Source organism: Ammospiza nelsoni, chromosome 4 (assembly GCF_027579445.1).
Source record: "Ammospiza nelsoni isolate bAmmNel1 chromosome 4, bAmmNel1.pri, whole genome shotgun sequence".
Taxonomy (NCBI): domain Eukaryota; kingdom Metazoa; phylum Chordata; class Aves; order Passeriformes; family Passerellidae; genus Ammospiza; species Ammospiza nelsoni.
Window position 1 is genome coordinate 24,126,441 of NC_080636.1, and position 14,261 is coordinate 24,140,701.

Here is a 14,261-nt window from a genome sequence, read left to right on the forward strand (position 1 = left end):
AGAATGTAATAATAATGTCTCTGCTGAAGAAAACAGGACCACAGATTACAGTGTTATTAGTTTTTAGTTATTAGTGCAGAATCATGTTAAGTGTTACATCAATCTTGATGGGATTTTGCTCAGATCATGTAACAGACAGCAGTTTAAAAAGTGAATGACTTCATTTCACATTTCTCTGCATAGATAGAGCTAACATTCTCTGCATTGCAACAGAACTTCTGGGGAAAGCTCACAGATTTGGGGTTTTGTCCTTTATCCTCTTTTGATTCCTCCATTGTATCCTGTGATCAGTATGAGATAAGGAAGCCATTTACCAGCAGCCCAGTACTGAGTTCAGCATTGATCAATACACTTTCAGATACTCCTCTGAGCTTGCAAGATGCTTATCAATCTCTCCTGCTGTGGTACTTATAATCAAACACTACAGGTAGTCGAAAGTTTACATCTATAATTCACTATGTTCCTCCATTTGTTGATATGGTCTCTTGCTGCAGATTTCTAAAATCTTCCTAATCTTCCTTTAATTAATTTTTAAAAGAACAGTTACCTATCTTCCTTTCCATTCTTAAATTTTCAATATTTTTCATGTCCTTGATGGGTAAGACATTTCAAATAAAACACACTGGCAAGGCTGCTCTCTGATTTAATCACATGACAATCCTTGTGCCATGCCTTGAATCCTATAACACACATACATAAAGTTATCATGTTTCTTTATGTACTGTCTTAAGTTTATACTTGAAGCTTCTGTGTCATCTATTTAATAACATAGGGATATAACAAAATGCTGGGAGTTATGAAATGCTGACACAGAAAGCGATTGTAAGGAATTTTGCACATTTATTTCACACATCTTCAAAAACTGTGGTTTCTCTTTTTCACTGTTTTGGCACAGACTCAGTAATTAAAAGGGTAATGCTTCCAGGAAGGGTGAGTAAATGGAAACTCCAGCTGTGAAGGAAAAGAAAAAAGAACATATTTGATATTGCTACAGACCATCCAGCAAAAATCACAAAGCAATCTGGTAGAGACAGAAGACTTCTGTTTCTTTTTCTGAAAAATGTAACAGGCATTTACCCAATGTCCTTTATTGTTTCTTGAGATTTGGATAGGCAGCTTGAGATAACCTCAAACAAGAACTTAATTGTTCATTAGAACTTTGCATAAAAACTTATTTTATCTTTGCATTATACACTACTGATACAAATAATGGAGCTAGTTTGGCAACGAGGAACTGTAATCCTATCGATCTTGGAGGAATGTTCTTTCTTTTATTTGAAATAAATAAAAACTGCATACAGATGTTAGCAACAGTACCTTCTTTCAAATCAGGGACAAAAGAGATAAATCATTATTTGAACCTCAAGTGCCCCTTGCTGCAAGGTGATGAACACCACCTAAACAATGCTATGCCATCATCTCTTAAAATGATTGAGAACTGATGCCACTGGAGATTGCATGCTTGTGATGGTGATGTTATTAAAAAGACAATAAAAAATTCAAATTTTAAACAACCTTTAATGCAAAATACCAGTTCTATAAAGTATTTATTTTGGCTTTCAAAATGCATTGACAAAGAATTACTGTTATAAAGTATTTCCATAGTGTCTGTAATGAGGTTCTCAGTAATTAATTTGAACACCATCAGAGCCTTCTTTGGATATTCAAACTGGCTTCAGATTGTCTCTGGAGTTTTGCATATGATTTCATCTGAAAACACATAGTGACTAAGAAAACTGGCAATGCTGGCTCTGGAGTTATATATTCCATTTCTATCCATATGCTACTGCTTGTGTGCCTACAAGTATATTACTAACTTTTTTGACCTAAAGTCTTCATTGAACTTCATCTAATTAATGCTGATGTGAGCATTAGTAAACTTGCACTGCCTCTGGAGAGTCTCATCCTTTCAGTCTCAGCCTTGCTAAACAAACGCAAAGCACTGCAATCATATTTTCTTCCATACAGTTCTAAAATGTGTGACTGATTTTGCAGACATACTAATTTATGTCTGCATAAAAAGGTGCTTTTTTTTTCTCCCAGGAGATATCAAACAGATTAGTGGAAGTAGGTGTATTCATCTGGGCATAAAAGGTCAAAATATATGCCTTTGCATCCATAACTTTTTAAATTAAGAGCAAGCTGCTCCCAGGTATCATTACTGTCAGTAATATTCTGATAGGTGTATAAATTTTTGGGGGGAAAACATGGAAGTGCTAGTTACAATTTCAGCTGTGTCTGTGCTGATTGTGTTGGACTGCCACAGTGGGAAAATGGGACTGTACTGCTAATGAGGTAGGTAAGTCCTCAGCAATTACAATGACACTCTTATAAATATCTGATCTATCAATTACCAATGAAAGCAAACGAGGGCCTTGATGGTATGGAAGAATCCTCTTACAACTGTTGGAAACAAAATCATTCATAACACACAGATCAATTTCTGCTCCTCCTCTCGGCTCAACCAGTAATGCCATTGCAGAGGAGAACTGGGAAAAGGAGGAGCCAAGAGCTGACACTTGATTTCTAAAAATACAATTTTATGTCTTCGAGCAAGTTAAACTAAACAGTAGTATGGTCTGAAGTGCTCGACAGAAGAGACTACATCGAACAAGAAGCAACAAGAGGTGCAAAACAAAAGGGGAAAGTAAGAAGAACAAGGATTGGTATGAAGGAAAAGGGGATTAGTTGCAAAGGGCAAAGAGGGACATTTTGTATTAAATCTTCCAAAATATGATTTTTTTTAATCCATGAACTTTCAGAAATAAATAATGCTTTAACATTCTGTTTAAATGAAATTAAGGCAAAATTATCAAAGACAACTTTTGCTGTTATGACCAAGAGACCAAACCAGAATCTAAAAATTAATGCTTTGCATAAAGGTGCATTGAGCACTTCCTAAATTACAAGTGCTTAGAAATGAAAAGGCACTCTTGCTAAAGACATGTAGCTGTCATCCTAGGTTCATTTAAGAAATACAAGTAATCTTGAACACTGGCAAGGTTTTTATCCCTTTGTGACATTTCAGTTAAACATTCAGTGGTTTTCATGTTTCAGTTACATCTAAACAAATCTCCTGGATATATCAATATTTCATTTTGAAATATAGTAATCTGGAAATGGTTCAACTTGAATTTACTGGGCTATATTTGTAGTCTTAATTTTGGTTTAGCATAAATGTTTGTCAGTCTCTATTACACACCTGAGAATGCCCAGCAGACACACTGAGAATCCTAATTCCCTACTGCTGTTTAGTAGAGTCTCCTCCACCTGCAGAAAAATCAACTCAAAGTAGGAGGTAGTTCTTGCATCTACTTCACAGTCACCTAAATGAGAGATGAATGGTTGGGAGAGAAGTGGGAAATCAGGTTCTGCATTTTCAATTTAAAAGTGTTAACTAGCCTAAGATTGCTTAGATTATTTGCCATTGTTATGGTATTAGAATCCCTATCAACTGACTCTTTTGCTCCTTTCTTGTCAACCTACTTCATTACACATTCTTCCTGAGCATCTTCCAATCAATCTTCAGGTTTAATTACCATAAGTCAGAAATAAGGATGATTGCAGATGTTGATTCCCAGCATCCTTGGTGACAGGAATATGTCTTTCTGGCTGTTAAAGAGTAATTGAATTGAAAGCCTCTGGGAACGATTAGAACCTGGAGCAGACGCTTGCTGTCCTGAAACCCGTGCTGCCAGGAGGGGGAACCTGCTGCACATCCTTGAGAGAAAGCCAGACGCACAACTACACGAAGCCACAGCAGCCAAAAGTCAAAGGTGTCAGTCACCAGGCCTGCATTTTGGTTTGATGCCACTTCAGACGAGTTATAGACTTCCAAATGAGAACAGAAACATGTTCACATAGCTATTCGGCACAAATAATTTTAAAAACCCATCAATATTAAAGGCAAGGGGAAGATTAATGAAGGGAGGATTAAACCTTTCCAAGACCTTGCAAATTACATAAGCTACATGTTGGAGACCGAACAGAAGGCTGCTTCTGCTTTGTGCCATCCTTCTGTCAGAGGTGGCTGATATACCTGTACCCGAGTGAAGCTCCCTAATTTATGATTTGATGATAATTGACCAAAGATTTCAGAAACTTGTTTCAAAAATCCTGCTTTTTAATATAATACCACTGACAGTCTTTAGGCTCACGTGGCCTTGAAGAGGTGCGGTTTACCCCCGTCTTTTTACATTATAGGGAAGCAATGACACTGAAACACAGGGGCACAACCTTGCACCGGTTTTGTGTGACACCACTGGGCCACCGCAGCACCGGGAACTGCGGAGCACCCCACACGGGTCCTGTGACGCTACGATTCCCATTCATATCGCTGATGCTCAGCACTGAGCCTCGCCAGGCCGCTGTGGAAACCCAGAGCCCTGGAAATCCAGCCGGCCCTCAGTGAGCAAACACTCCCCAAACTGGGGCTGAAGCGAGCACTAATACTGTTGCTGCAGCTGTCACCACACACAAGTGCCCCTGAGCAGACCCTGCAGACGGAGCCGAGCCCTGATGTCCGGGCTGCTGTGCACAGCGGAGCAGGAACCAGCGTCCCGCCCAGCGGGCTCGGCCGCAATCGCAGCCGCGCTCCCGCCGGGCCATCCCCGCGCACCTCCCAGCGCCGGCCCGCGACGCCACCAGGCGCCGTCGGGAGCATCCCAGACACCGCCTACATTGCCCGGCAGCCCCGCGGCCCGCGGGAAGTGGCGTCCGGCCGCATCCGGGAGTGTGGATCTGCCGGAGCGTGTTCCGTGCCCGGTGCGGCGCTTGCGGTGGGTCGCGGCCGGGCCGGGAGCGGGAGCTCGGGAGGCGGCGGCTGCGGTCGCCCGTGTCCCGCAAACTGAGGCGCTTCTCTCCCCGCAGGTGCGGCCATGGCGGACTCCACGCAGAACGGGCCCATGGCAGGCGGGGCCGGCGGCGGGGCCGTGGTAAGGAGCTGCCGGAGCTGCCGGGCCTGGAGCCCGGGCCGGCCGCGGTGCTGCTCCGGCGGCGGGCGGGGGGTCCTGCCGGGGGGACGGCAGCGAGCACCGCTCGCCCGGGTGCGGGCAGGGGCGAGCAGCTTTCGCTTTCCGATCGAAAGCGTGCTGTTGGTGTGCCGCTGCTCTTGAAAATGGCTGAATTGAAAGTAATTCCGTGTGCTAGCATCTGTATTTCACAGAATCATAGAATATGTTGAGTTGAAAGGGACCCACAAGAATCACTGAGTCCAGCTCGTTGGCCCTATACAAGACGCCCCAGAAGTCGCGCTGTGTGCCTGAGAGCGTTGTCCAAAGGCTTGTACTCTGTCAGGCTTGGTGCTGTGACCACTTCCCTGGGGAGCCAGTTCCAGTGCCCAAACACACTCTGGGTGAAAAACCTTTTCCTGATAATCTAACCTAGCCTTGACACAGCTTCATGCCATTTCTGTAGTTATATTGTGCATGTAAGATACGAAATCGTGTTATGAAGATGCTTGTAGGTTTCTGATCAATTCCATAGCGATGCACTAGACATATAGGGGAAAAGAGGATTCTTCAAAAGCTGGTCCAGATTTGGAAAAAAGTATGAACTCTATCAGAAGGAAGGAAGCTCTTGTTTAGATTCTGATGCACATAGAGCCAAAAGCATTCTGTCTTTCATTAGAGCCTTTAAGGCACTTTGGCTATATCAGGACTGAGGAGGGCAGTGGTTAGGGAAGAGAGGTGCAGAATTGCTGTGAAAAGTTTTCTGCTTTTTCAAGGCCAGGAATATGTAAGCCAAAACGATGCCACTTTCCTTGTAATGTGGTTATGCTAGTTTTACCTGACCCTGTATTTTTTTCCCCTTCAATTGGAAGAATTGTGGAGATTTAGCCTCAGGTTTGTGCATTGAATTCTAAAAGAAACCTTGAAGCAAAAGTCAGTCAGGTCTGGAGACCCTACATGATAACATTTGTGAAGCTGACTGTTTAGTGAGGCATGTTTGGATAGAAAAACTATTTTTCTGGAATTTCTTACCACTGTATTTAATTGTAATGTACAAAGGAACCTCTTGGTTTTGAGGAAGCTGAACTATTTTTGATCTAGCTAGTAACATCATATGAGCCAAGTATTACAGAACAAAAAAAAAAAAAAAGCTTTCTGCTTCAAGCTATAATTTGCTTATATTTGAGGTTGGAGAAAGATTTGAAATTTAATAGAGTTGGGAAGAATGTTCATTGTATGCAAGTATTAAAATACCAACTTCTGGTGGGGCTGGTATTTTTTTTTCTTTTTTTTTTTCTTTTCCAATGTAGCAATTTCTGATGGCTAACAAGTTGGATACAGCAATGTGGATTTCCCGCTTGTTCACGGTTTACTGCTCAGCTTTATTTGTCCTGCCTCTTCTAGGGTATGTACCGAAATATAAATATAAATATTATATACTGAAATATAAATTTAAATATTTACAAACAACTAGATTCTCTTTGCACGAAATTGTTTTTTCATGTAAGGTAAATTGCTGTTATTTGGGTTACTTAGATGCTTTTTGTCAGAATAGTTTATAGATTTTAGATTGGTTTAAAACACTTGTAGATATGTTTGGAAAATATATTGAAAAAATGTAAAGTAGTGGTAAATGCATGTTTTTGTGTGTAAATGGAGTATTATATTGAGTTGTCTTAGGCACCTGCAGTAAAGTCAGTGTTAAACAGCGTTTGAGTTATTTTCTGGGAATAGTGCTTATGTACGATAACATAAATAAATACGTCAGGCATTGTTCAGTTGTGATGCAATTCTCGAAGGTAGAGCTTGGTTCTCATGGTAACATCTCCTCTGATGATTTGCAGGTTGCACGAAGCAGCAAGCTTTTACCAGCGTGCCTTGCTGGCAAATGCTCTCACCAGTGCCCTCCGACTACACCAAAGGCTACCGCACTTCCAGCTGAGCAGGGCTTTTCTGGCTCAGGCTTTGCTGGAGGACAGCTGCCATTACCTGTTGTACTCCCTTATCTTTGTGAATTCCTACCCTGTTACGAGTATCCTTGTCTTGTGTCATCCTGCTGATGTTTTTAAATATGTTAAAAACATGTTTCTTTTCATCACTTTTGCCATGATTTGAAAAGCTAGTTGAACTAGTTTGATATGTTTGCTATTTATAGAACATACTCTGTGTAAAATATGAGAGGCTTATGTTGATTGATCCATATTCAGTTTAATCAGCTCTATAATTAGAGCACTGCATTCTCTGTCTACTTAGACTTTCTTTTTTGAGGCCTAAATTTGGGGGATTTTATGACCAGCCTCCAGTGATATTTGGGGAAGATGGTATCTCATTTATTGCCAGTGCAGGGTTTATACATGTCTTCTCACTGTAGTAGACATTCATCATGTAGACAGATAATTATTTAGTAGTAACTTTCTCAGATAAGTTATTAAACTGATAAAAGTCTGCAAAATTTGCTCCTGTGGATTGTCAAAGGTGACATGTCAGAGCTGACATTTCTTAACGCCACATGATATATGCTTAATGTCCTACTCCTAAAATCCTTCTGGCAGAGAAATGTCAACATTCTTGCTCTGTAAAATCAGAATGGCTGGCAACTGCATGTTCTTTGGTAAAGAAATTAATTTTGTAGCATATTTTAACCAAAGATATGACTACACGTATTTCAGAGGTTTTGAGCAGTAAGCTCAGGTGTGCCTTCTGTGCAGAGAGAACACATTTCAGTAGAAATGCACTGCTGTCTAATGGTGTGTGTTATACTTTTGTATACTTGCAGACACCCATATTTTGAAGGTAATAAAAGTGCATAGCAAAGAAGTGTAAGAAGCAGAAGGAAGAGTTATAAATATAGGTCGTAGACTTAGACATATCTTCATCCAGTATAGGTCATTCCAGCCAAACTTTTGCAAAGATCCATCAAGCTGCCACTGGTGTAACATCATGGAGGAATGAAGCACTTGCACAGCCTGTAATTTTCCTTATGGCTTGCTTCAGTGAGTATTTTTCCAGTTCTGCTGTTCTCTTTGCTTCATGCTGCCACATACACAAAGAAGGTTCTTGATGTAAGTATGATCTGTATGTGTTACAATGAATACAGTTAGTATTCTTGGGGTTTATAAACAGGTTTGAGTTGCAGCTCTGGTTTGGTTGTCTTTGGCTGAATTAGAGGAATTAGAGTGAAACTGTAATATAGAATCTCAGCTAATTATTTTTCTCACTAATTATTTTTCTTCAAATGTTTTTCTTTGAAGGAAACAAAATCTGTGGAACAATTAAGTTGAAACTTAAGACATGTCTTTTTCAAGCTAAACCATAGCCTCTGAATTTTACTGTTCTATTTCAGTAATAAAGTAACAAACTACAGGGTGAGACTAGCAAGCAAAATACTTGTCAGTTGGACTTGCTGCTCAATGCACTGCCTTGTGCATGTTAACATAACTCCAGGCTTTGGTGTTCCTGACTGGGCTGTCTCGCTATCATAGGCACTTCCTCCTAGTGGACTGAACAAGGCTCATGGCTGTCTCTGTGCAGTTGAAACTAAAATTGGTGGGTGAGAGAATTGCAACATCTGATGCTTTTAATTGAACTCTGTAAATTATGGAGTTCCAAGCCTCCCGTAGTTTTCCTTAGGATATTAATCTCAAAAGTGATGAAGTCTTAAAATGTTGAAATGGGTGGTAAATAGCAATTGTTTGCATTTTGTTTTCTCTGTACTTATGGAGATAGATGTAACTTTTATGTTTTCTGTAAATAATTTTTTCTTCTTTAAAGGCACGAAGTTCAAATAGTTTGCCCTTTTTGAGAAATCTCTTAGAGAAACTGAGTGCTAATCAACAGAATATTCTAAAATTCATTGCTTGCAATGAAATTTTCCTGATGCCAGCTACAGTTTTTATGCTCTTCAGGTAAGAATAATGGTAAATATTTAAATAATTAAAAAACTTGCTACTCAAGACTGCTTTTTGCAAATGAGTTCTCTGTGGCTCGTAGTACTCCATTTGTATGGTTCTGGCTGACAGAGGCTTGAACTTCAAATAAAATTTAAGTGATTCTTGGACTTCTTAAGTTGGTACATCCTGACATCAAAAGGCATTCACTATGATGTAACTGAGCACCAGAAAACCTTCCCTTTCATAGTGTGGGTGATGAGTCACATGGGAGATTTTCAGGCGTGACACTTGAATTCGCCTACATTTCTATCAGCACATTGTTCAGTAAGTTTAATTTTGGTTCGTTTAGTAGAATATTAAGATCTTCAGCTTCACTAAAAGTGAACTCTTATTTTTGACAATTAGATTCCTGAAATTTAAATGGCAAAGTTTCATTATGCAAAAAATGTGCAAGCAGGAGTAGGTTGCATTCTCTCCTATGCTGCTTCTGAGCAGTGACGCCTCTGGGTTTTTTTATTCCGTTTGATTTTTCTTGCTGTGTTGCCTGTTGAAGTCATTTTAGGGATCTCAAACATGTTGAAATCCTGCTGAAGTTGTACAGGCATAATGACCTGCCAGTCACAGAAGTTTGGGTCATTGCCTTTTAATATTTGGAGAGGGAATGCAGCCTTTGTTCTATTTAAGTTATAGCATAGTGGGAACATTTCTCATGAGTGGTCTCATAAACAGCATAAAGGAGGCTTTACCTTCTTGGACAGGATGCATAATTTGTCTTTATCTTTTGATGTATCAGCTGAACATTTCAATGCTTCAGCCCTCAAGGATTGCATTGCATCTGAGACCACTTACCAGCTGACAGATACACTCTATCCAGTATCTGAAACTTTCAAGTGCTTTGAACTTAGTATAGCTTTTTCTTTTTCCTTTTGCCTCTCTGTGGAGAATGTAGTATGTGAAATATTGCTGCTTGATATGTCATCTGGTAGATACTGAAGCTTGTAAAAGGTCATATGCCAAACTTGAAAATAATTGAATTGCTAAATGCAGCTATTGTGAGATTTTGTTCTTTAAATGTTGTAGCATATTAAATTGTTTGTCAGTACTGTATAGGTTTCAAGATTTCCTCTTTCTTCCCTCTTGTAGCTGACTTTCACTTTATATTTTTCTTTTGGCTAAAGATGCTGCTAATACTTGAAGGAATTCTACTTACTGGAACTTACTTACCATCATGCCTAAATTCAAACATAATTTTTCAATAATGTGTTATTTAAAGTGGCTTCAGTCACTAAAGCTTAGAGCATTTCTGTGCTTCACTGTGTATGGTTTGTGTGCTATGTTTCCACTATTTCACAGCACAGCTGTGTCAAACAGCAGTTTTGTGAAATACCAAAGCCTAATTTTACTGTAACTGAAATAACTGGATATTAGCTTGGCATTATAGTCTCATGATACATCTGGAATTGTCTGCAGTGTGTTCTAAGAAGTTTTGCAAAAGATGCTAGAAATAGGTCCAGATATTCAAAGTGCTGCAATTAGATGGAACAGGGTCACTGTAACTGGAGTGCTTATGTCAGCCAGTTTCTGGGCTTACCAACGAGTGTTTTCTTGCTATGGAACACGTGTCCACCATCATTCCTGTAATTCTTTGCACACCACCAGAAATGAGGCATATAAAAACATTTCATAAATATAAAATCAATACTAAAAAATCTTTAACTGCTTCATTGAGCAGTTTTATTCTATAATGTTTCTGCATTTGTAAGTGTATAGTTATGTACTTTTGCTTGTCAGATCTAGATTTTCTGATCCAATATGACCCAAATCTTAACTTGTTTTTAAGCCCATGTAGTTTACTTGCTTTTCTTTAAAAGTTTTTCTTAAAAATTCCTTGGGTTTGGTGTTCTGTTTTGGATTTTTGCTTGTCACTAGTAATCTCTAGTGAACTATTCTCTTTCAGTGGACAAGGGAGTCTGCTGCAGCCATTCATCTACTACAGGTTTCTTACATTACGCTACTCCTCTCGGCGAAATCCGTACTGTCGGTAAGTGCTAAATTGATTTTGGAAGCTTGTGTTTAACTGCATGGTGCTTAGGCATTCAGAAACTTCTCATTCTAAAATGAATGCAGAACTCATAATACTCTGTCTGTAAATGGCAGTTATAGAATATGAAATACACCTGGATGCTAAATAAAACATGGTTGGTTAAAGGTTAGATTTATTTCATATAAGTGATCAGAAAAGTACCACCATTCTTGAATGGTAGCTTTCAGAACATACTTGTGTAATTAAAACTACACTTTGGGAATAGAAGTCTTTCTTATCCGAGAGATATCCTTATTTTTAGATTCTAGGTAGCACTTAAAAACTTGTGTAATAATGAGAGAAAAAAGTTTCTGTGGATGATCTTAAACATGTTCATTACCATCTTTAGTTAAATCCATAAATAAAGCTAATTGTATTTGAAATAAAACCTTACTGATTTTGACAGTTGGTCAAGCTTTAGATTTTATTGCTTTAGACTTTGAAATCATAAATATTCCTATAAGTGTTTACTCAGGTGAGTGCTTTTTAGAAATTTTCTTATGAGCATTTCATAGTGTAAGATTTTGTGAACAGACTTTCCAGTCTACTGGATCAGAAAATGGCTTGCTAGAGTGCCAAGAGAGTGGCTTTGGCTGCCACGATATGCAAAGACAAGTATGAGAATCATAAATTTAATTGTCTTCTATTCCCTATTTTTGTAAGAAATCAATGGTTCCATCCTACTACATATATTTATTTTTAACAACACCAACAACATCTATGAAGTTGCTCTACTACTTTGGTATCTAAAAATAATTTAGGCTGTACAGTACTAAAATTGACATTCAGTAGAACTAGTTTATCCAAAAGCTTCTGTTGGCATTTTTGTAGTTTTAAGGGAAATTGGTGCCAAGGGTTTTACTTCTCATGTATGTCTTCTAATAGTTGCTTCTGCAGTGCAGGGTTCTTGGATATTGCCAAGAAGTAGCACAAACACAATAGCCTCCCAGCTCCTTACACTATTTGTGATAAAGCATTTTCCCCTTTTCTCTTTTTTATAGTGCTTGTGTAGCTTTTATAGTCTTATTTTTGTTGTTTTGTTTTTTGTTTTTTTCTTGAAGCTGGAATTTTTCTGCTGTCTCTAGCTCAGTAACTTCCAGCTAAGGATAGAGTTAGTTAAAATGTTAATGTTTAAAAGTCAAGAATTCTGAAGCTCTTGGAAGCAGTACTGAGTTGGTCTAAGGAATTTAACTTAAAATGTGTGAGTGTGATATTGAGAAGTTAATGAAAAAGATATATGTGGATAGTACTTCTGATAAATGCTGTAGGATTTTATAACTGATTTTTATCTTTAAATCTGATTTTTCAGGACTCTCTTCACCGAGCTCAGGATTGTTGTTGAACACTTAATAACGAAGCCCTCGTGCCCTGTTTTTGTAAGAAGACTATGCCTCAGTGGCATTTCCTTTATAAGCAGATTGGCACCAACTGTTGCATAGCCAAATTCAGGCACTCGTGTTTTGTGAACATTATGAGCAGCTGGCACTTCTGCTGATGATTGGAAATTCCTGGTTTTACACTGATTTCACTCCAGGCTGTATAAAAATACATAAATGCTTTTCTTGGAGATAATATGAAATTTAGCATATCAAAAACAAATAATAGAAACTTAATTAACCGTGCTGTATTGTTAATTGATGAAAAAAGTATCTGCATCCTACCTAAAGATGCCCTATCATACGAGTTTGTTGTTTTGTTTTGTTTTTTTTAAATCAAGGATTGTTTGAGATTGATTGAAAATTATTATAAGAGATCTGTGCTCTCTAGGTTTATGTTAGTTGGAACTATAGCTACTTTAGGATGTCTCCAGTGGTTAGCAGTTGATACATATACCTATGCAGTACACTTTGGACAGTATTCTTCTGCTTACTAAATGTATCTGTAGAACTATTTTGTCCAATTTGCTAGATTCAGTGTGGAAATATGGCTCACTTTGAAGTTAACACAAGGGATTAAAATCTATCCAGCTGACAGAGATAACACTCCTTTGTGAAGGAGAGGCTATTTTTATTCATAATACTTTAAAAGAACTCTCCCATGTTTCTACCTTGTGACATGATCTTACGTTATGCTGTTGGAAGAAATACTAAGACTGTTTTCTTGTCATAACAAGTTGTTTTACCAAGCCAAACTGCTGACCTGTAGGATTTTAAGACTAAGATGCAATGCTTAAACTTTTAACCATGTCTCAAATGAACTAATCAATGTTCATGAAGTAACATTTGCAGTCATTGCAGATTTGATCGCGTGTCCACACATATGTGAGACTGCAGTAATTGAAGCATGTTAGCTTTGTAGAAAATTAATCTGTAGATACCTCTGTATAAATTGTTATTCCAGTTTCTGAGACCCTCATTGTGATGAGAAATTTGCATAAAGAATTGCACCTGTTTAGGCAGCTTCTGAAACAAATGGGTGTAGGATTTCTTGGCATAAATCCATCTGATGACTGATCTGAAGCCAGTGTCATGACTACAGAAATGAATATTAAATTAAGTGCATAAATTAATAACACTGGTTATGCATTCACCCAGCAGCTGAAGGGTAGGTCATGGAAAAATAATACTGTGTGAACACAACTTCTTGCCAGAAATTCAAGGCAAAATATTTGCCGAATTTTCTGTAGTTAGTGTTAGTATTCTAATTGCATAAAGAGCTTTCATTGGCCTTTTGTAAAATTCTGTAGCACTCAAATATTCCTCCACAGTCAGAGAAACTTTATGAGAAAACAGTTTCAAAAGCAGTCTTGAAGCAAAGTATTTTGCTGTGACTATTGAGTTTGTGATATGGATATCATTCCAACTTTCCAGTTGTGTTAGTTTTTAGATCAGAGCTATGTATTTATGAACTTATTTCATTTTTTTTGCTCAACCTCTTGGTACTGATGAACCATTTGGTAATTGAATATTATATTCTTCGACTACTTGTCTTGCTCTCTGAATGTGATAGCTGTTTATAGAATACTTGCACACTGCAGAAGCAACTGCATGCAGTTAATGCTCTACAGCTGCTAAAGACTTGCAATGAGATTGATTATGTGTATATCCTGTAATTTGAGGATTTGATAAAAACTAAAATTTCTACTGCAATAAAAGGAGTGTTAAATGTAACTTGCTAGGCTCTTCAGGCTCATTTTCTCTCTTTAACACAACTTACTGATGCTTGAACCTGGAAGTTGAGCAGAATGCTGTCCTGTATGTATGTGTACATGTTTTTATATTCCCACTGCTGCTTCTGAATTGGGATATAATGTCTTGTGCATTTCTAAATTATAGGGAATTTTTGCCTTCTAAAGTGCAAAAATTTATGACTTTTCCTTCAAAATCTAACCCAAGACTA

The 14,261-nt window shown here is 38.3% G+C and overlaps 1 protein-coding gene across 2 annotated transcripts; it reads left to right on the forward strand.

Moving 5' to 3' along the window:
- Positions 1 to 4,705: 4,705 nt before the first annotated feature.
- TMEM33 (transmembrane protein 33) lies at positions 4,706 to 14,032 on the forward strand. 2 transcript variants are annotated; one of them, XM_059469844.1, is made up of 8 exons: positions 4,706 to 4,778; positions 4,870 to 4,934; positions 6,260 to 6,354; positions 6,794 to 6,981; positions 7,944 to 8,011; positions 8,721 to 8,854; positions 10,797 to 10,880; positions 12,232 to 14,032. In XM_059469844.1, exons 2-8 carry the CDS (start codon positions 4,878 to 4,880, stop codon positions 12,359 to 12,361), a joined length of 756 nt encoding a protein of 251 aa, XP_059325827.1. In that variant the 5' UTR covers positions 4,706 to 4,778; positions 4,870 to 4,877; the 3' UTR covers positions 12,362 to 14,032. The 2 variants fall into 2 exon arrangements, with proteins under 2 accessions (XP_059325827.1, XP_059325829.1); XM_059469846.1 differs by having other exon boundaries at positions 4,721 to 4,764.
- Positions 14,033 to 14,261: the final 229 nt, after the last annotated feature.